The 22,642-nt window shown below is 32.9% G+C and overlaps 2 protein-coding genes across 2 annotated transcripts in view; both read right to left on the minus strand.

The window, feature by feature from the left end:
* Positions 1-6,357, minus strand: part of LOC111642007 (zinc finger BED domain-containing protein 4-like) — a 7,342-nt gene extending 985 nt beyond the window's left edge. The window contains exons 1-3 of the mRNA XM_023388263.1: positions 6,290-6,357; positions 5,802-6,052; positions 3-1,666 (exon numbers count right to left, since the gene is read on the minus strand). Coding sequence (XP_023244031.1) covers positions 3-1,666; positions 5,802-6,052; positions 6,290-6,357 — 1,983 coding nt within the window. The remainder of the gene's footprint in view (positions 1-2; positions 1,667-5,801; positions 6,053-6,289) is intronic.
* A 2,355-nt stretch (positions 6,358-8,712) lies between these two features.
* The window catches only part of LOC111642009 (trypsin-3-like), a 31,978-nt gene continuing 18,048 nt past the window's right edge, over positions 8,713-22,642 (minus strand). The window contains exons 8-9 of the mRNA XM_023388265.1: positions 8,964-9,094; positions 8,713-8,883 (exon numbers count right to left, since the gene is read on the minus strand). Of these exons, the coding sequence (XP_023244033.1) occupies positions 8,713-8,883; positions 8,964-9,094 (302 nt within the window). The remainder of the gene's footprint in view (positions 8,884-8,963; positions 9,095-22,642) is intronic.

The raw sequence follows: 22,642 nt of genomic DNA on the forward strand, positions 1-22,642 counted from the left end.
GCCATGTGACTAAGACCTCCAAATTTTTTACTATTAATCTCCCAATACTTTAATGGATCTTGGTCTCTTGATAATCTTTTTTCTTTGGCATATTCTGTGAGCAAATTAGCATTAGTGTATGATATTTGGTTTTCAGATTCCTCATCTTCATCGTCACTATCTAACATATTAGCCATAGAGTCTTCTAAATTGTTGCAATATTCTTTTCTTACAGCATTTGATTTTTCTGTGCTAGTTGTAGTTGTTGTGATATTTACTTCTGTTTCTAAAGCTGTAAGTAGTTTCTGTTTTATATCTTTGATAAGAAAATCACTGAAAAATTTACCTTTGTAACGTGGATCTAAAAATGTTGCTATTTGGAACAATATATTTTTGTCGATTTCAGAAAAACGATAATCTAATTCATTCTTCAAAGAAGACAAAAAATCAAGAACGGCAGGTGTGCTGATGTTGAGAGTTTCCCCACTATTAGCAGAAATTTGAATCTCGTCATACAATTTATTTAATGCTCGTACTAGAGGAATAACGTCGGATATACATATGTTTTGTGCGCTCAATTTTTTTGTGGTATCCTCCAGAGGCTTCAGTACTCTCACTAATTCTTGAATTAAAATCCACTCTTCGGCATCAAACTGTTCTATTTTATTATTAGTAGAATAAAGCGACAACGAATCCTTAATGCAATCAAGTCTTTCCAACATATAATAGCTGGAATTCCAGCGTGTCGGCGAGTCTTGCAAAACTTTTAAAACTCTTTGATTGAGTCGAACTTGTATTTTTTCTAATTCTTGCTTTGCCATTGTAGAATGGTTGAAATGTCCTGCAATTTTTCTGCATTTTGTAAGTAACATGGATATTGCATCAACATTTTTAATAGCTTCTTTGACCACCAGATGCAGCTGATGTGCTGTACAGTCAATATTATTTATGTCAGATAAAGTGCAGGCACGCTTCATGTTGGATCCCCCATCTCTTACTATGCAGTGCACATTCTGTTTTGGGATTCCCCACTCTTCGAGCATACATTGAAATATTGCCGAAATGTAATCTCCCGTGTGGCGTTCGTCAAGAATCTCCGCTTTCAAAACGATATTTTTTCTTATAAAATCTTTTGTAATACCATGACATGTTAAGGATAATAATGAAACTCCTGACGAAGAATCTGACCAGATATCTGATGTAAAGGAAACTTTCTCAAAATCCTTCAACATGATCTTTATTTTCGATGACACTTTATCGTAAAGTTCGCTGCAAACAAGTTCCGTAAAATATTTCCTGCCTTTTAGAACATAATTTGGAACAACATGATTCAACAATCGTCGGAACCCCAATCCTTCTATGTGTTGAAAAGGTAAATCAGATAAAGCTATCATTTCTGCAATTAAATAGTCAATTTTTATTGATTTGGGGTTTGTATTATCCCACATTTTGAGTTTTTCTATGTATTCGTTAAAAAATGTTTGTCTAAATTCTCTTTTTACCGTTTGTAAAGATGTTCCCTGTTGAACGTTTTCGTCGGCACTCTTCTTAGCGGAGTCTTCTTTTAAGAATAAAGCATATTCTTGTGGATGTTTCCTCTGGAGGTGATTTTTTAACGATGTTGTACCTTTACCCTTACGGGAATACTTTCCTTCACAAATTTTACATTTAGCACATTTGTCATTTACTATCGTAAAATATTACCATATTATACTATAACATAAACTTTTTGTCGACATCGTTTTTATTTTAATTTAATTCAACACTCTCCAAAAACACAAACGTAATCTATGCTATCCCCTGTTACACTAGCCACAAACCAGTGTTTCTCAACGTAGGGTTCACGCCCCACAGGGGCAATTGGATTGCTAAGGAGGACAATTCGAAAATGGACTTGTCCAGAGTTTAAGTTAACCGTATAGCCGCTGTAGAGGAGACATAAGGATTTTAGAAAGGCTTAGGTGGGGCATAGCACAAAAAAGGTTGGGAAACACTGCACTAAACTATTGTGGCGGTACGCTATATTTTTGTAAATATTAATTTTAGTTTAGTTTCGTTTCTTCTTTCTACCCCTTGTTCTATTGTTCTATTTTCTTCTAGAACTTTCTTATCTATTCCCTGTCCCTTGGGTGGGATGAGCAGTTCCTAGAAATTTGAGCAGCAAAGGTGTAAACAGGAACCGGAGAAAAAAGAGAAGTGACGTAGCAGGTCATTCGTAAACCGGACGGCAGAGTGTACGGACGAGGTGAGAATACTGGGAGTCGTATTTTCAATGACCGAATAGTTTAGAAAAAAGATCCTGTTTTAAGGTCGTATTGAGGACTGTGGAAGGAAAAATCCTAATTAATGAAGAAGAGAACTGGCCAGTTATAGGAGAAGGACGTGTGTTATCCCACCCAACAGTACTCATAAAGAAACAAGCCGAAAAAAGAGACAACCCCAGATATCCCTATTTCTATCTTATATACCATTTTTTTCTGTCTTCTTAATTCTATCCCTTTTTTTGTTATTAGTGTTAAGTTAGTGTTTAAGGTTAGTTTTAAGGTTCCGGGTTATATTGTCGCGATCGGCATCTGTATTGTACACGTGCTTTGGATACAGCGAACTATTATTTTCGTTGTAATTTCGCCAGTGGCGTAGCGTGGGTGTCAACCGCCCGGGGCGGAGGAAATTTTCGTCCCCCCTTATTTAGGTATCTCAATTTAAAAGACCAAAATTCAGTTTCGTCACAGAATAAGTAATGAAAAATTCCGTGCTAGTGTTGCCACCTTATTAAAATCGCTGACCCGGACGGCAGGTGAAGTTTGTTCGAATAGAAGTTCCTGATGCATGCGTATGCCATTTTGCAATGCGAAGAATAATGTGCAGTGCATGCTGGTTCTAAATCAGTTACAGTTAGCGACTACGGAGACATGGATAGAAGTAACGCAAGTGACCTAGCTCTATTGGATATTGGAGGTGTATATATATACGAATAAATCGTACAAGCAAAAACAAAAAAAAAAGGTCAACAGGTCGCGCACGATATCCCCGGACGGCTAGTCGATTCCAGGTCTATCCAGATGGATTTAACACTATTCCGTGCTCATTTCAATCGGTCCAAGTCGTAGGTGGACGAAAATATGAAATAAAATGGTTCAAATTCTTACAAGATATTATTATTATTTATTGTGAAATTTTGCCGCCCCCACTACGCTACGCTACTGAATTTCGCATGCTACTGTTTGTACCGTGAAGTTGGAATTCCCCGAAATAGAATCTGTATAAAGACGCGAAATAGCTTAATTGGAAAATTATATCAAATTTTGTTACTTTATCCTGTCTGCCTTTGTGGTGAATTCTAATTTAGCACACTTTCACACTATAAACAAAAACACGCCGCGTTATTAACGCAAAGCGTCAACTATCGGTCCAAGGTCACACGCACCGGCGCCGACTGAGTACGAAAGTTGAGATCTGTTTCCGTATCCGCGGATATACATTTTTAACGATCCGGCACATCACTAAATAATACTCGTAGCATATAAGGAATTCCATTTTAAATCCAACTTTTTACATATCAAGAAAATTGTTTTTCTCTAGCTTTTGTAATGAAAATAATATCAAATATTAATTGTTCATTTTATGGTAATACAAAGATGTAGGTGAAATATACTTATCACATGTCATCAGATTGTTAATTATCAAATTCTCTGTTTTATCTTGTAAAATGTATGTAAATTATGCATTATTATTATTATTATTATTCAATTTAAAATTATAAATGATTTTTTCTGTTCTTAATTGAAAATATAAAATAATAAATTTATATAAATTATATTAATTTTAATGTATAGATGAAATAGTAAAGACAATTGGCAACTATGCCACTAAGCGGAACCACATTTGTTTATATTCAACGCTGTGATATTTCCTAAATACTTTTTAATGCTTGGTCCAACTACGAAAATGTCTTCTAAATGTATCAGCAAATAATATTTCACGAAGCCTTTCACGTGTTATTAACCAAAAATGCTTTTAACGCTTACATTGCTTATGATTGACCTTTTTAATCATTAATTTCAATATGTTTTACATATAAAATACAAAATAATTATAAAATATTGGAAGAATTGAGTAAACTTCATGTGAATTGAAAAGAAATAAAGATTTTAAAAAAGCAAATTCATTGACACGTATTAAATCGTGTAAAAACAGTATTTAGGTATTTACATTATTGTAGCAAATGCATATTAATAAAAAGCCATGTAAATTGTATTCCATTGTTTTTTCTTGCTTTTCTGTTTGATGGGACCATCGCTCCGAGTGCACTTGCTTTCCCTTATAACAGGGGTCGGCAACAAGCAGTCCGTTTCAAGTTTTTCTGCGGCCCACCAAGGAATATAATTTTTGTATGGTAAAGGAAAATTAGAAAGGCTTTTTTATTTTTGTTATATTATAAAATTTATTGATTGTATTATTAATATTATTTTTTATAAATAAAAAGTAACAAAAAGTAGTAAAAGTTTTTATTGATAATATTTTTTAAATTTCCAAGAAACGGTAAGCAAGGTCAATCGTGTACTGTACGTACTGAGGTACACTCGTGCTGCCTCGCCTTTCAGAACAGCTGGTACCAGCTTTCCCGGGACGTTCTCATGTACGATTCAGGAGAATATCGGTACGAAGCCATAGGAAAGCTAACTTACCTCATCTGTTCAAATATAACACAAAATTTTCAATTTTCATGCTAGTAAAATACTGGGGGACCGAAGAAAAAGGTATGGGAAAAAATTTTACTGAATAAATCAGGAAATTATTATCAGTGTAACACAGGCCTGGTGTAATATATTAACGTTCACAAGCGAGTGACGTTTCTCTGTAACAGGTAGCTGGTTTATGCGACTTCTACATTATTTTATATAGGTAAATTTCTAATTAGAAATACGTAAGTTATTTTCATTTTATTAATAGAATAATTTATATTTTATCGTAGTAAAAAAATAAAATGCCAAAAAGAAAAAAAATTAATGAGGAAAACCGCGAATTTAATGAAAAGTAGACTTTTAATTATTTTTTTACTAATAATTACAATAAAGAACTATGCTTAGTTTTCGAAAAATCTATTAGATGTTTTCAGTATGTACGATCTCAAGTGGGAGAATTTAAGAAATGTGACAACTGATGGCGCAAAAAACATGGCAGGTCGCAATACTGGTTTAATAGGATTGATTAATAAAAAAAATTTAAAGAATTGAATATTAAACAGCATCCTATACAACTTCATTGTATTATCCATCAACATGCACTTTGTGTAAAAGTTGTAAATTTGGAAAATGCTATGAATATTGTAGTAACATCCATCAATTATATTCGCAAGAACGGGAGGAACCATCGAACATTTCAAAAATTCTTAAACGAAATAGATGCAGAAAATGAAGATATTGTGCACTTTTCTGAAGTAAGATGGCTCGAGATTTTTATGCAAAAGATATTGATATATTAATATTTGAAAATCCTTTTATATATGATATTTTAATAGTATCAGACAATTTACAACTAGAGTTAATTGATTTATAATCAAACAAAGTATATATAAAAATAATTTAATTTCTTTCTATTCAGACCTACCAGAAATTAAATTTCCTAATTTAAGAAATTTTGCAAAATCAATGATTTGCATTTTTTCGAGCACTTATTTATGCGAACAAACTTCAACAATGAATTGCATAAAATCGAAATATAGAACGAGACTGACCGATAAAAATTTGCAAAATATTTATATTACAAAAGAATTTATATATATATATTTTTTAATATTGCAAATTTCAACGTGTACTCACCTTTTCCAATTCTTCCCCACCCAACCATCAATGCTGTTCCGGAAGTGTATTTTCTATTTACACTTGGTAATGCGATAGGTTTTACTATTGAAGGAAGAATAGCAGTGGAATTTAGTATCAAAAGTGCAATATCATAAAAGAATAACTGTTTTCTAAAATCTGGATGTACAATTTTTTCAGAAAAACGCACTGTAGTTCCTACGTATTTATCTTTGTGTCCAACCGTTCCCAACAATTGTTCAGTTGTGTAACTGTAATTTATAAATATTGAAGACATAAAGTTATGGAAAATTAAGTTTAATATAGAAGAATAGTTTACCGAAAAACTTATTTTTATTTTAAAAANACTTCCTTTCCCAACGGAACCCGAAACTGAATCACCCGGACATCTTTTAAAAAAATCTACGATTGGTGAAACCCGGCCACGAGACCCGAAGGTATAAAAGACCAGGTGCCGAACGGAAGGGAGGTTGTTCGATTTCGTTTACCCAGATCCAGGACGCCACCCGACCGCCACGCCGACGAACCCTGGGACGCTCCCGAGATACGACCGCATACCTACCCGATCAGGAGCCTCGATCCGAGTAACCCTTCAAGCAAGACATAGACCGAAAGTTCATCCGAGGTATGACCCNGTGACAGTGTAAACTGTGTTTTTTTTCATGTCTGATATTGTAGCCATATTGCGTATTGTTTAACATGTTGGATAGTGGTTCAGGGCTAAGCAGAACCAGAGAGGATTCAAAGAATCGGAAAACCGCGAATTTAATGAAAAGTAGACTTTTAATTATTTTTTTACTAATAATTACAATAAAGAACTATGCTTAGTTTTCGAAAAATCTATTAGATGTTTTCAGTATGTACGATCTCAAGTGGGAGAATTTAAGAAATGTGACAACTGATGGCGCAAAAAACATGGCAGGTCGCAATACTGGTTTAATAGGATTGATTAATAAAAAAAATTTAAAGAATTGAATATTAAACAGCATCCTATACAACTTCATTGTATTATCCATCAACATGCACTTTGTGTAAAAGTTGTAAATTTGGAAAATGCTATGAATATTGTAGTAACATCCATCAATTATATTCGCAAGAACGGGAGGAACCATCGAACATTTCAAAAATTCTTAAACGAAATAGATGCAGAAAATGAAGATATTGTGCACTTTTCTGAAGTAAGATGGCTCGAGATTTTTATGCAAAAGATATTGATATATTAATATTTGAAAATCCTTTTATATATGATATTTTAATAGTATCAGACAATTTACAACTAGAGTTAATTGATTTATAATCAANTCTGAATAAATGTTTGTTTGTTTATTAAAAGGTCGTCTTTATTTCGGGTATCGTTAACGCTTTACCGTCGACCCCTCTCACCTCCTCCACTCGACCTGACAAAAGAATCCCGACTGTACGGGATAGAAAAAGCACTTTCTACGCCATCCACTGACCAGTGGGCAGTTGTCACCCAACTGTTGCCTATCAAAAAGAGGTACGACCTCGTCCTACCTCAGGCTACCCACACAAAGAACTAGTGCGAAAAGGGGGGTTAGGTTCCTAAAATTAAAAAAACATGTTGTTAAATCCTTATTTAAATCGGATTTATTATTCTTTCTTTCATAGGTAAAATACTTATTTATTATTTAAGTAAATATTTTACCAGTGGATTATTCATCCTATATGATGATCTCAGCACGAGCATTATCAACTGGTAACAGTTTTTGGGTGCGTTCGTTAATAGCGGTCGCTCTGTAACGGGAGTGCGCTGCTGTTTGTAGGCATTTAGGAACGACGGTGAAAGAAAGATGGCAGCGCCCGCACTATCGATAGTATCGTGATGGAAGAATCTATAATTCTAAAATGAGCTTTTAGAGGCAAAAAAAGGTCCCAATTGTTAAATTTAACCATTAAATGGATTATTTGTTCAAAGAGCATTCAAAGTAACCAAAAAAAAAAACAATTAGAATGCTCGCAGGGAGTTACGCGGAGGTATAAAAGAACGCACCCTTTATTACATTTCATGTTCTACGAAGGTTTTACTCAATTCCCGAACCGTGTTAGAGTGAACCCGTGCTGTAGTAGTGCCTTGTTATATGGGGGATACCTGTATTTAGCGGATCGGGCTTCTTTCGCGAAAAACCTTCAGAAAAGGTATAGTTGTGCCTTGCGAACTCCCCAAATTCGTCATTCTCTACAGAAGGTCATGATACGAAATGCTGATAATTTGCTGGTATTAAACGAATTTAAATATTGAGTAAGTTTTTAATGAAATTGGGAATGCTAATAACATGCACAAGTTTCACTAAGTCTGGCCTCTAGTTGTCTCTCTATTCCTTAATATTTAACTACTAAAATTTAATAGCATAACTGTCTTACAAATAGAAATAAACCTGCCAAGCACCAAAAGCTACACCTCAGATATAACGCAAAATATAAGATAATGCGTTGCGCTTATTCACACAAACACTCGAATACACACACTTTGCCAATAGTTACTGAGCAAAGGACTGAACTTTTGAATATAAAAACAGCAGAGAAGCACTAGATTTACTGTTACTTAAAATAATTTTATTTGGTAATATTAATAATAAACACATTTTACTAATACACGGTAATAACAATAATACAAACGTACTGAATTTTACATTATACTTTCCAATGACTTGAAACAGAATCATACCATTACCATATTCAACTTTTCCTAAAACTATTTTTATAATTCTATTACTAATCATATCAGATATTTTTATGTGTGTTTTTTAAACATTATTTTTAATTTTATTATTTATAAAAAAGATTCTAAGACATTGAAAAATATTCCAACTGAAAAAAGACAAATGAAAGAATTTATAATGTTTTTACATGCAATTTTAAGTAATTGTAAAGCTATTTAAATGATTTACAATTATGCAAATGTTAAGTCTCCTACGCAGTTCTGTTTTATAAAATCAATAAAGTAACTTGTGGAAACATAAATATTAACTCCACCCGGTTTCATCTGACTTGTACTTGAAACCCCAATTTCTATTCGTACTCCGTCATTATTTTCATATATAAGGGGACCACCAGAATCACCCTAAATATAAAGTTTTAAACCGTAAAATTACATATTACATATTACATTACATATTACATATAACATACGTATTTACTTACAGGCATTATTGAAGCACCGTTTTGACGTGTGAGAATTACATACTCTGTCATGTAGATTGATTGACCTTTGTAGACGGTGTCATTAACATTGACTATATTAACAGAAGCCATTTTCAGGAAACGTGATGAGTCTTTCATAGTATTATGCAAGCAAATTTACAATTAGTTTATAGTTACTATTATTATATTTGCATATGATTTAATATAATCCAATTTAATATTGATAATAACTTATAATAATAAATATTTTGAAAATTTTCATCCTGTAATAATACTAGTGATGTGCCGGATATCCGTATCCGTTACTTTTTAGCGGATCTTTAATTATAGTAAGTTACCAGTATAAGGTATTAATTTAACTATCTTTATAGTGAGATCAAACCTTTAATGCTAATTGAAATAATCATCACGGTTATATTATATTATAATAATTATCAAATTATCAGATAAAATAATCACATTTTTAGAAACTTCAAAAAAATTAAATGTCATAATCAAAATTAATTAATGGTAAATTGTACTTCAAAAAGAGTAACTTGGCAGCTTTATCCCCCAAAAGTCTATTACGATGAGGATCGTAAATAATTCCTGCTGCACTGAAAAACTGCTCACTTGGAACGCTTGTTGCAGGTGATGATAAATATGTGCGAGCCATGTGACTAAGACCTCCAAATTTTTTACTATTAATCTCCCAATACTTTAATGGATCTTGGTCTCTTGATAATCTTTTTTCTTTGGCATATTCTGTGAGCAAATTAGCATTAGTGTATGATATTTGGTTTTCAGATTCCTCATCTTCATCGTCACTATCTAACATATTAGCCATAGAGTCTTCTAAATTGTTGCAATATTCTTTTCTTACAGCATTTGATTTTTCTGTGCTAGTTGTAGTTGTTGTGATATTTACTTCTGTTTCTAAAGCTGTAAGTAGTTTCTGTTTTATATCTTTGATAAGAAAATCACTGAAAAATTTACCTTTGTAACGTGGATCTAAAAATGTTGCTATTTGGAACAATATATTTTTGTCGATTTCAGAAAAACGATAATCTAATTCATTCTTCAAAGAAGACAAAAAATCAAGAACGGCAGGTGTGCTGATGTTGAGAGTTTCCCCACTATTAGCAGAAATTTGAATCTCGTCATACAATTTATTTAATGCTCGTACTAGAGGAATAACGTCGGATATACATATGTTTTGTGCGCTCAATTTTTTTGTGGTATCCTCCAGAGGCTTCAGTACTCTCACTAATTCTTGAATTAAAATCCACTCTTCGGCATCAAACTGTTCTATTTTATTATTAGTAGAATAAAGCGACAACGAATCCTTAATGCAATCAAGTCTTTCCAACATATAATAGCTGGAATTCCAGCGTGTCGGCGAGTCTTGCAAAACTTTTAAAACTCTTTGATTGAGTCGAACTTGTATTTTTTCTAATTCTTGCTTTGCCATTGTAGAATGGTTGAAATGTCCTGCAATTTTTCTGCATTTTGTAAGTAACATGGATATTGCATCAACATTTTTAATAGCTTCTTTGACCACCAGATGCAGCTGATGTGCTGTACAGTCAATATTATTTATGTCAGATAAAGTGCAGGCACGCTTCATGTTGGATCCCCCATCTCTTACTATGCAGTGCACATTCTGTTTTGGGATTCCCCACTCTTCGAGCATACATTGAAATATTGCCGAAATGTAATCTCCCGTGTGGCGTTCGTCAAGAATCTCCGCTTTCAAAACGATATTTTTTCTTATAAAATCTTTTGTAATACCATGACATGTTAAGGATAATAATGAAACTCCTGACGAAGAATCTGACCAGATATCTGATGTAAAGGAAACTTTCTCAAAATCCTTCAACATGATCTTTATTTTCGATGACACTTTATCGTAAAGTTCGCTGCAAACAAGTTCCGTAAAATATTTCCTGCCTTTTAGAACATAATTTGGAACAACATGATTCAACAATCGTCGGAACCCCAATCCTTCTATGTGTTGAAAAGGTAAATCAGATAAAGCTATCATTTCTGCAATTAAATAGTCAATTTTTATTGATTTGGGGTTTGTATTATCCCACATTTTGAGTTTTTCTATGTATTCGTTAAAAAATGTTTGTCTAAATTCTCTTTTTACCGTTTGTAAAGATGTTCCCTGTTGAACGTTTTCGTCGGCACTCTTCTTAGCGGAGTCTTCTTTTAAGAATAAAGCATATTCTTGTGGATGTTTCCTCTGGAGGTGATTTTTTAACGATGTTGTACCTTTACCCTTACGGGAATACTTTCCTTCACAAATTTTACATTTAGCACATTTGTCATTTACTATCGTAAAATATTACCATATTATACTATAACATAAACTTTTTGTCGACATCGTTTTTATTTTAATTTAATTCAACACTCTCCAAAAACACAAACGTAATCTATGCTATCCCCTGTTACACTAGCCACAAACCAGTGTTTCTCAACGTAGGGTTCACGCCCCACAGGGGCAATTGGATTGCTAAGGAGGACAATTCGAAAATGGACTTGTCCAGAGTTTAAGTTAACCGTATAGCCGCTGTAGAGGAGACATAAGGATTTTAGAAAGGCTTAGGTGGGGCATAGCACAAAAAAGGTTGGGAAACACTGCACTAAACTATTGTGGCGGTACGCTATATTTTTGTAAATATTAATTTTAGTTTAGTTTCGTTTCTTCTTTCTACCCCTTGTTCTATTGTTCTATTTTCTTCTAGAACTTTCTTATCTATTCCCTGTCCCTTGGGTGGGATGAGCAGTTCCTAGAAATTTGAGCAGCAAAGGTGTAAACAGGAACCGGAGAAAAAAGAGAAGTGACGTAGCAGGTCATTCGTAAACCGGACGGCAGAGTGTACGGACGAGGTGAGAATACTGGGAGTCGTATTTTCAATGACCGAATAGTTTAGAAAAAAGATCCTGTTTTAAGGTCGTATTGAGGACTGTGGAAGGAAAAATCCTAATTAATGAAGAAGAGAACTGGCCAGTTATAGGAGAAGGACGTGTGTTATCCCACCCAACAGTACTCATAAAGAAACAAGCCGAAAAAAGAGACAACCCCAGATATCCCTATTTCTATCTTATATACCATTTTTTTCTGTCTTCTTAATTCTATCCCTTTTTTTGTTATTAGTGTTAAGTTAGTGTTTAAGGTTAGTTTTAAGGTTCCGGGTTATATTGTCGCGATCGGCATCTGTATTGTACACGTGCTTTGGATACAGCGAACTATTATTTTCGTTGTAATTTCGCCAGTGGCGTAGCGTGGGTGTCAACCGCCCGGGGCGGAGGAAATTTTCGTCCCCCCTTATTTAGGTATCTCAATTTAAAAGACCAAAATTCAGTTTCGTCACAGAATAAGTAATGAAAAATTCCGTGCTAGTGTTGCCACCTTATTAAAATCGCTGACCCGGACGGCAGGTGAAGTTTGTTCGAATAGAAGTTCCTGATGCATGCGTATGCCATTTTGCAATGCGAAGAATAATGTGCAGTGCATGCTGGTTCTAAATCAGTTACAGTTAGCGACTACGGAGACATGGATAGAAGTAACGCAAGTGACCTAGCTCTATTGGATATTGGAGGTGTATATATATACGAATAAATCGTACAAGCAAAAACAAAAAAAAAAGGTCAACAGGTCGCGCACGATATCCCCGGACGGCTAGTCGATTCCAGGTCTATCCAGATGGATTTAACACTATTCCGTGCTCATTTCAATCGGTCCAAGTCGTAGGTGGACGAAAATATGAAATAAAATGGTTCAAATTCTTACAAGATATTATTATTATTTATTGTGAAATTTTGCCGCCCCCACTACGCTACGCTACTGAATTTCGCATGCTACTGTTTGTACCGTGAAGTTGGAATTCCCCGAAATAGAATCTGTATAAAGACGCGAAATAGCTTAATTGGAAAATTATATCAAATTTTGTTACTTTATCCTGTCTGCCTTTGTGGTGAATTCTAATTTAGCACACTTTCACACTATAAACAAAAACACGCCGCGTTATTAACGCAAAGCGTCAACTATCGGTCCAAGGTCACACGCACCGGCGCCGACTGAGTACGAAAGTTGAGATCTGTTTCCGTATCCGCGGATATACATTTTTAACGATCCGGCACATCACTAAATAATACTCGTAGCATATAAGGAATTCCATTTTAAATCCAACTTTTTACATATCAAGAAAATTGTTTTTCTCTAGCTTTTGTAATGAAAATAATATCAAATATTAATTGTTCATTTTATGGTAATACAAAGATGTAGGTGAAATATACTTATCACATGTCATCAGATTGTTAATTATCAAATTCTCTGTTTTATCTTGTAAAATGTATGTAAATTATGCATTATTATTATTATTATTATTCAATTTAAAATTATAAATGATTTTTTCTGTTCTTAATTGAAAATATAAAATAATAAATTTATATAAATTATATTAATTTTAATGTATAGATGAAATAGTAAAGACAATTGGCAACTATGCCACTAAGCGGAACCACATTTGTTTATATTCAACGCTGTGATATTTCCTAAATACTTTTTAATGCTTGGTCCAACTACGAAAATGTCTTCTAAATGTATCAGCAAATAATATTTCACGAAGCCTTTCACGTGTTATTAACCAAAAATGCTTTTAACGCTTACATTGCTTATGATTGACCTTTTTAATCATTAATTTCAATATGCTTTACATATAAAATACAAAATAATTATAAAATATTGGAAGAATTGAGTAAACTTCATGTGAATTGAAAAGAAATAAAGATTTTAAAAAAGCAAATTCATTGACACGTATTAAATCGTGTAAAAACAGTATTTAGGTATTTACATTATTGTAGCAAATGCATATTAATAAAAAGCCATGTAAATTGTATTCCATTGTTTTTTCTTGCTTTTCTGTTTGATGGGACCATCGCTCCGAGTGCACTTGCTTTCCCTTATAACAGGGGTCGGCAACAAGCAGTCCGTTTCAAGTTTTTCTGCGGCCCACCAAGGAATATAATTTTTGTATGGTAAAGGAAAATTAGAAAGGCTTTTTTATTTTTGTTATATTATAAAATTTATTGATTGTATTATTAATATTATTTTTTATAAATAAAAAGTAACAAAAAGTAGTAAAAGTTTTTATTGATAATATTTTTTAAATTTCCAAGAAACGGTAAGCAAGGTCAATCATGTACTGTACGTACTGAGGTACACTCGTGCTGCCTCGCCTTTCAGAACAGCTGGTACCAGCTTTCCCGGGACGTTCTCATGTACGATTCAGGAGAATATCGGTACGAAGCCATAGGAAAGCTAACTTACCTCATCTGTTCAAATATAACACAAAATTTTCAATTTTCATGCTAGTAAAATACTGGGGGACCGAAGAAAAAGGTATGGGAAAAAATTTTACTGAATAAATCAGGAAATTATTATCAGTGTAACACAGGCCTGGTGTAATATATTAACGTTCACAAGCGAGTGACGTTTCTCTGTAACAGGTAGCTGGTTTATGCGACTTCTACATTATTTTATATAGGTAAATTTCTAATTAGAAATACGTAAGTTATTTTCATTTTATTAATAGAATAATTTATATTTTATCGTAGTAAAAAAATAAAATGCCAAAAAGAAAAAAAATTAATGAGGAAAACCGCGAATTTAATGAAAAGTAGACTTTTAATTATTTTTTTACTAATAATTACAATAAAGAACTATGCTTAGTTTTCGAAAAATCTATTAGATGTTTTCAGTATGTACGATCTCAAGTGGGAGAATTTAAGAAATGTGACAACTGATGGCGCAAAAAACATGGCAGGTCGCAATACTGGTTTAATAGGATTGATTAATAAAAAAAATTTAAAGAATTGAATATTAAACAGCATCCTATACAACTTCATTGTATTATCCATCAACATGCACTTTGTGTAAAAGTTGTAAATTTGGAAAATGCTATGAATATTGTAGTAACATCCATCAATTATATTCGCAAGAACGGGAGGAACCATCGAACATTTCAAAAATTCTTAAACGAAATAGATGCAGAAAATGAAGATATTGTGCACTTTTCTGAAGTAAGATGGCTCGAGATTTTTATGCAAAAGATATTGATATATTAATATTTGAAAATCCTTTTATATATGATATTTTAATAGTATCAGACAATTTACAACTAGAGTTAATTGATTTATAATCAAACAAAGTATATATAAAAATAATTTAATTTCTTTCTATTCAGACCTACCAGAAATTAAATTTCCTAATTTAAGAAATTTTGCAAAATCAATGATTTGCATTTTTTCGAGCACTTATTTATGCGAACAAACTTCAACAATGAATTGCATAAAATCGAAATATAGAACGAGACTGACCGATAAAAATTTGCAAAATATTTATATTACAAAAGAATTTATATATATATATTTTTTAATATTGCAAATTTCAACGTGTACTCACCTTTTCCAATTCTTCCCCACCCAACCATCAATGCTGTTCTGGAAGTGTATTTTCTATTTACACTTGGTAATGCGATAGGTTTTACTATTGAAGGAAGAATAGCAGTGGAATTTAGTATCAAAAGTGCAATATCATAAAAGAATAACTGTTTTCTAAAATCTGGATGTACAATTTTTTCAGAAAAACGCACTGTAGTTCCTACGTATTTATCTTTGTGTCCAACCGTTCCCAACAATTGTTCAGTTGTGTAACTGTAATTTATAAATATTGAAGACATAAAGTTATGGAAAATTAAGTTTAATATAGAAGAATAGTTTACCGAAAAACTTATTTTTATTTTAAAAAAACTGTAATATATTGCTTTAAAATTTTAATAGCACGCTTCAATTCATCGTTAGAAATTAGAAAAAAATGCATACTCTTTTACTATGTGAGCAACACCCAATGCAGTTCTCGTTGTTATCAATGTAAATGATCCAACAAAATAGTCAAATACATCTTTTGGATCTTCTTTAACGAACATGGCAACCTAAGAAGAAAGCATTATTCACTTTACATCATATACACTTCGCTGTACAAAATAAATTACTTAATATTTATTCACCATATATGGATAATCCTCAATTTCAACTTCTTTTCCACCAATCATTCTTCGTACAATTCCTACAAATTCCTCAAAATATTCAGAATTAATTAACACTTTCAATCATAAACTATATTTTACAACTCACCGGGATTATTTGTATTCTCCTGAGTATTTGCATTCCAACAAAATATTGTAACAAACACAAGAAACTCTCTTAAAATTGGCAATAATTATATGTAAATTAAGTAATATCAATAACAATTATTGATTTAATTAAAAATTTATATATAAAAACATATTGTATCAATGCTTACTTTAGGTAAATATCCATGTTTCGCTTGATATCAATTGCTAAGAAAATAATTACAATTAAATTCCCCTAAATTTTAACATCAATTTTATATGTATTTTGTTTTGAAATCGTTATTACAACGATTTTTAGTATTTAATTTATGATATTTCATAGTTGAATTTGCTTTTCATCGAATGAACTTTCGATTTTTAACGAGCAATTACTTATTGTGACATCGTCACAACTGCTTTTTAAACATATTTTTAATAATTTAATTTAAAATATATGTTTTCCACCTCAAATTAGCAGTAGCTTGCCCCTGTATACTTCATACTTCTCCGTTACAAATGGAGTCGTGTCGGTCATCTATCTAACTCCGTTCTCGAGGTTAAGGGAAAACGGACAGACAGTCAGACGAAATTGATAATTTATAGGTCTACAATTTTTTAAATTGCAGCCTAATTATTATAAAATTAAAATGGATGTTTAATATTATTATTATGTTAGGTTTGGTGAGTTATACTCGGTTGATACCGGTGGCTATGTACTATGCCGGACCAGAGTCAAGGCATAGTAACCAAAACAAGACGGAAATTAAATAAGTGTGTCAGTGTGTGTGTCTGTATTCAGGAATTTTCTAACAATATGATATGTATTCAATATAGTGGCTTTCTGGAGTGTGATGTATGTGTTTTTATTCAATTGTAATGTCCCTAGGCTTTTGTGTAGTGTGTGTGGTATGACACCTGTGGAGGAGAGAACGACAAATACAATAAGTACCTTATCCATTCTTTGCAGACGTCTTATTACCTGGGCGAGTTCTGTGTACTTGCTAATTTTTTCATTGCATGTGTTTTGAGCATTATGAGTGTTTGGAATAAATATGTCTATAATGTATGTAACTTTATTGTGTTTGTCAATGAGTGTGATGTATGATTGGTATGTTGTGGTAAATTATTTTATCTGTGATTATATATGTGTTGTAGTACATTTTGTGCCCGTTGTTTTACAACACTGACTTAAGATATATTTGTAGTATGGTTCGTGGATGTCTAATAATTTGTGTTTGTTTGCAAGCTCTTGGTGTATTATATTTGCTACTTGATTATGTCTATGTAAATAATTTGTCTGTGCCAAGAGCTTGCACCAAAGGTGATGTGTTGTAGAGTTTCTGGCATGATGTGATATTTTCTGTATGTCTTGTTTTGTATTTTTGTGAGTGTTGTATATTTAAGTGTGTACTCTGTAGTTAGTAGTATTTATGACCTGATCCTGTATGGCAATCATGAATCCTTCCGTCTCCCCAAAAAGGCATCCCCGAGCTAACCAGCTGTTTGAAGCAGTTTTTTCAACAAAATCCTTGGCCAGGTCGTAGGGATGCCTCCATTTAGTGTCTTTTGAACCCACATTGCTTGATGATGTGTATGCTTTTTATATGTTGTGTCATGTCCATATGTTTTGAGTGTAAATTTAATGGTGTGTTATTTGAGTTTGCTACAGTTACTGCTTTGTCTAACTGTGATGTTTCTTTTTTCTGTAGAAAAACTCTGCAGTGTCTGTATTTGTTTGTAGTGAAGATTAACTATATCAATTAGGTTACGTGGAAGGGTTAATCTTTCTATGGCGAATTAGGATGATGTTTATGATTAGTAAGTGTTGTTCTTGTTTTTCTTTGGAGTTGCTCAAGATCTGTGTGATTCCTATGTATAACTGAAAAAAATAATTGAGTACTGGGATGACATATATGTTTATTGCTTTAACTGTGTGTTTTGCATTTAACTGTGTCCTGATAATAGCATTTAACCTGTTGGCCTGTTGGAATCCTAAATAGCTGTATAAGTTCTCCCTCTTTCGTGGATTAAATAATATCTTCATTTTCATGTGCAAAATCTTCTTTCTTCAGGACTCCTTTTTCTATGTGAAGTGTTTTGCATTTGTCTAGGCCAAACTCCATTTATATGTCTTTGGGGTATGAATGTGTGATTTATAGGAGTTGATAAAGTTATTTTTGTATCGATGCATAACGTTTTATGTTGTCCACGTACATGAGATGTGACAGTGTAAACTGTGTTTTTTTTCATGTCTGATATTGTAGCCATATTGCGTATTGTTTAACATGTTGGATAGTGGTTCAGGGCTAAGCAGAACCAGAGAGGATTCAAAGAATCTTCTTGACAAAATCCTTGCCTGATGAATATTTGGTTTGTTTGTATGGAAGTGTTGTGAATCCTGATATCTAGTGTTTTTCTCCAGTGCTGCATAGTGTTGTGGAAGAATACAGTGAATGATGGGTGTATTTTGTACATGTTAGAATATGTTGCAGCCAACTGTGTGGAACACTGTCGAATGCTTTTCTGCAGTTTAAATATGCTATATGCATGTTTATGTATAGTTTGTGTGCTTGTCGTAGAATGACTGAATTTATGAGTAATTGTTCTTTGCATCCCCTGTGATTTCTACGGCAACCTATTTGTTATTCCGTGAAAAAGTTGTGTTCTTCAACATATTTGTATATTTTGTTCGCGATACAGGATATCAATAAATTGTAGTGTTGAAAAGCATGTATTTGGTCTGTATTGTATGGGGTCTATGGCATTGTTGTTTTTAGGTTTTATGTAGGTGATTCCCTGGGTAAGAAATTTTGGCATGTCTTATAGATTGATGATGATGTGTGTTAGGTGTTTAGCTAGTTCTTGGTGCAGTGAGGTAAACTTATTTTACCTGAATTTGTAAATGTTGTTTACACCAGGTGTCTTCCAGTTGTGTGTTAATCTAACTCATCTAACGTGGCAAATCTAACTCATTTTAAAAATTCTTTAAATGGTGTGCAGTAAAAATAAATTTTTAAACGTGTTAGACTAGTCACTCGGTGTGATAAACCCTTACGTAAGATAACCTTTGTAGTTATATAAATTAGATACTATAACATAACAAATATTAAAACAAAAATCATTAAAAAATTTGTTTATTTCAACCTGTCCATGTCGCGATGCTCAAATGTACAAAATGGCAAATTTCGTTGGTGAAATATACATCAATTAAAAATTTGAAATTTAAAATAAAATAAGATATCATATTTTTTCCTATCGTGTGTTAACTATAAGAAACTGTACCATTTGATATTCGACAGTGAATAATAATCTGCCAATCAATGAAATTTCTCGAAAAGAAACCAAATATTTAAACACGGCACCCTCGAAAACCACTTTAAACATATTTTGTGCTCTCCTGTAACCTTATAATATATAATTTTCCAATCCGAATACCACCATACTGCTGGTCCGATTGGAAGAATGTATTGAAAAGAGATCTGTGTTAAACAGATTAGCTACTTCGATCATAGTCCCGCACATAATAGAACTTGCTAACCTTAACATCCGAAAGACTTTATAAGAGACTTGTTTAAATAAAAATGCGAGAATAATTGTTTTTATGTTATAATATAGTGTTTAAATTTTGGCAACAGATTGTCTAAACTGTATGGGAAGTGTGTTTTCGTAAATATCGCGTTCATAGAAAACTTATTGAGCTGCAATTTCAAAAAAATGTTGACCAATAAATTCTGACTGTCGTGCGCCTCTGTGTCTGTCGGTCCTTCCTTAATTTTGAGAAAGTAATTATATATATGAAAGTTGGGACCAGATGTGGAAAGCATAAGGCATGAGGGCAGATTAACTATAAATGAACTTGTGATTTTAAATGGACGTCTCGTTACTTGAATTAAAATTTTCCCTAAACGGAGTTATGTAGATAATCCGCACGACTGTATTGCTAACAGAAAAAGTAGGACGTACAGGGGCAAGACACCAATATAAGAATTGAAAATACAGTATTGTGACGATGTCACAATAAATAATCGCTTGTTAAAATTAGTTCGATTTATTTGATTACGACAACGCGGCACACGTGAGCGATCTGACGATAGGGACGCATTTCAGGAAGAAATTTATAGAAAGCTGGACTTTATTTAACGTGAAGAAATTCCGGAAAACTCCAAGTGACCAGCCCGTTAGCCATGCCCGAAACCACGACTAACCACCATTGTTCGGTGATTTTATCCACTCGGCTACTAAATGGCAATTATTAGAATTAAGAAAGTACTGTTCAGATATGAAAACACCCGAGTTGTTCTATGTGGAAAATTAAATACTTATTCAGTTTTTATAGGATAACACTATCCATTCCACTTAGGAAAATGCTACATGTTATCTGCTGAAGTACAGTAGAGCCTCGATTATCCGACCCAATTGGGGACTGGGGTTGGTCGGATAATTGAAAAGTCGGATAACCGAAAAGTATGAAAAAATCCATTACAGTAGAGCCTCGATTATCCGACCCAATTGGGGACTGGGGTTGGTCGGATAATTGAAAAGTCGGATAACCGAAAAGTATGAAAAAATTCATTATTAGTGTAGTATATTATTATATCCCATGTAATTAGTATATTAGTATATCGCTATTAACCTACTTCGCGNTATTTAAACATTAATTATAGTAAGTTACCAGTATAAGGTATTAATTTAACTATCTTTATAGTGAGATCAAACCTTTAATGCTAATTGAAATAATCATCACGGTTATATTATATTATAATAATTATCAAATTATCAGATAAAATAATCACATTTTTAGAAACTTCAAAAAAATTAAATGTCATAATCAAAATTAATTAATGGTAAATTGTACTTCAAAAAGAGTAACTTGGCAGCTTTATCCCCCAAAAGTCTATTACGACGAGAATAATAAATAATTCCTGCTGCACTGAAAAACTGCTCACTTGGAACGTTTGTTGCAGGTGACGATAAATATGTGCGAGCCATGTGACTATGACCTCCAAATTTTTTACTATTAATCTCCCAATACTTTAATGGATCTTGGTCTCTTGATAATTTTTTTTTTTTTGGCATATTCTGTGAGCAAATTAGCATTAGTGTATGATATTTGGTTTTCAGATTTCTCATCTTCATCGTCACTATCTAACATATTAGCCATAGAATCTTCTAAATTGTTTCAATATTCTTTTCTTACAGCATTTGGTTTTTCTGTGATAGTTGTAGTTGTTGTGATATTTACTTCTGCTTCTAAAGCTGTAAGTAATTTCTGTTTTATGTCTTTGATAAGAAAATCACTGAAAAATTTACCTTTGTAACGTGGATCTAAAAATGTTGCTATTTGGAACAATATATTTTTGTCGATTTCAGAAAAACGATAATCTAATTCATTCTTCAAAGAAGACAAAAAATCAAGAACGGCAGGTGTGCTGATGTTGAGAGTTTCCCCACTATTAGCAGAAATTTGAATCTCGTCATACAATTTATTTAATGCTCGTACTAGAGGAATAACGTCGGATATACATATATTTTGTGCGCTCAATTTTTTTGTGGTATCCTCCAGAGGCTTCAGTACTCTCACTAATTCTTGAATTAAAATCCATTCTTCGGCATCAAACTGTTCTATTTTATTATTAGTAGAATAAAGCGACAACGAATCCTTAATGCAATCAAGTCTTTCCAACATATAATAGCTGGAATTCCAGCGTGTCGGCGAGTCTTGCAAAACTTTTAAAACTCTTTGATTGAGTCGAACTTGTATTTTTTCTAATTCCTGCTTCGCCATTGTAGAATGGTTGAAATGTCCTGCAATTTTTCTGCATTGTAAATAACGTGGATATTGCATCAACATTTTTAATAGCTTCTTTGACCACCAGATGCAGCTGATGTGCTGTACAGTCAATATTATTTATGTCAGATAAAGTGCAGGCACGCTTTATGTTGGATCCCCCATCTCTTACTATGCAGTGCACATTCTGTTTTGGGATTCCCCACTCTTCGAGCATACATTGAAATATTGCCGAAATGTAATCTCCCGTGTGGCGTTCGTCAAGAATCTCCGCTTTCAAAACGATATTTTTTCTTATAAAATCTTTTCTAATACCATGACATGTTAAGGATAATAATGAAACTCCCGACGAAGAATCTGACCAGATATCTGATGTAAAGGAAACTTCCTCAAAATCCTTCAACATGATCTTTATTTTCGATGACACTTTATCGTAAAGTTCGCTGCAAACAAGTTCCGTAAAATATTTCCTGTCTTTTAGAACATAATTTGGAACAGCATGATTCAACAATCGTCAGAACCCCAATCCTTCAATGTGTTGAAAAGGTAAATCAGATAAAGCTATCATTTCTGCAATTAAATAGTCAATTTTTATTGATTTGGGGTTTGTATTATCCCACATTTTGAGTTTTTCTATGTATTCGTTAAAAAAAATGTTTGTCTAAATTATCGTTTTACCGTTTGTAAAGATGTTCCCTGTTGAACGTTTTCATCGGCACTCTTCTTAGAGG

This window comes from Centruroides sculpturatus, unplaced genomic scaffold (assembly GCF_000671375.1).
Source record: "Centruroides sculpturatus isolate CEXI.00-Female unplaced genomic scaffold, Cexi_2.0 scaffold1579, whole genome shotgun sequence".
In the NCBI taxonomy this organism is placed as follows: domain Eukaryota; kingdom Metazoa; phylum Arthropoda; class Arachnida; order Scorpiones; family Buthidae; genus Centruroides; species Centruroides sculpturatus.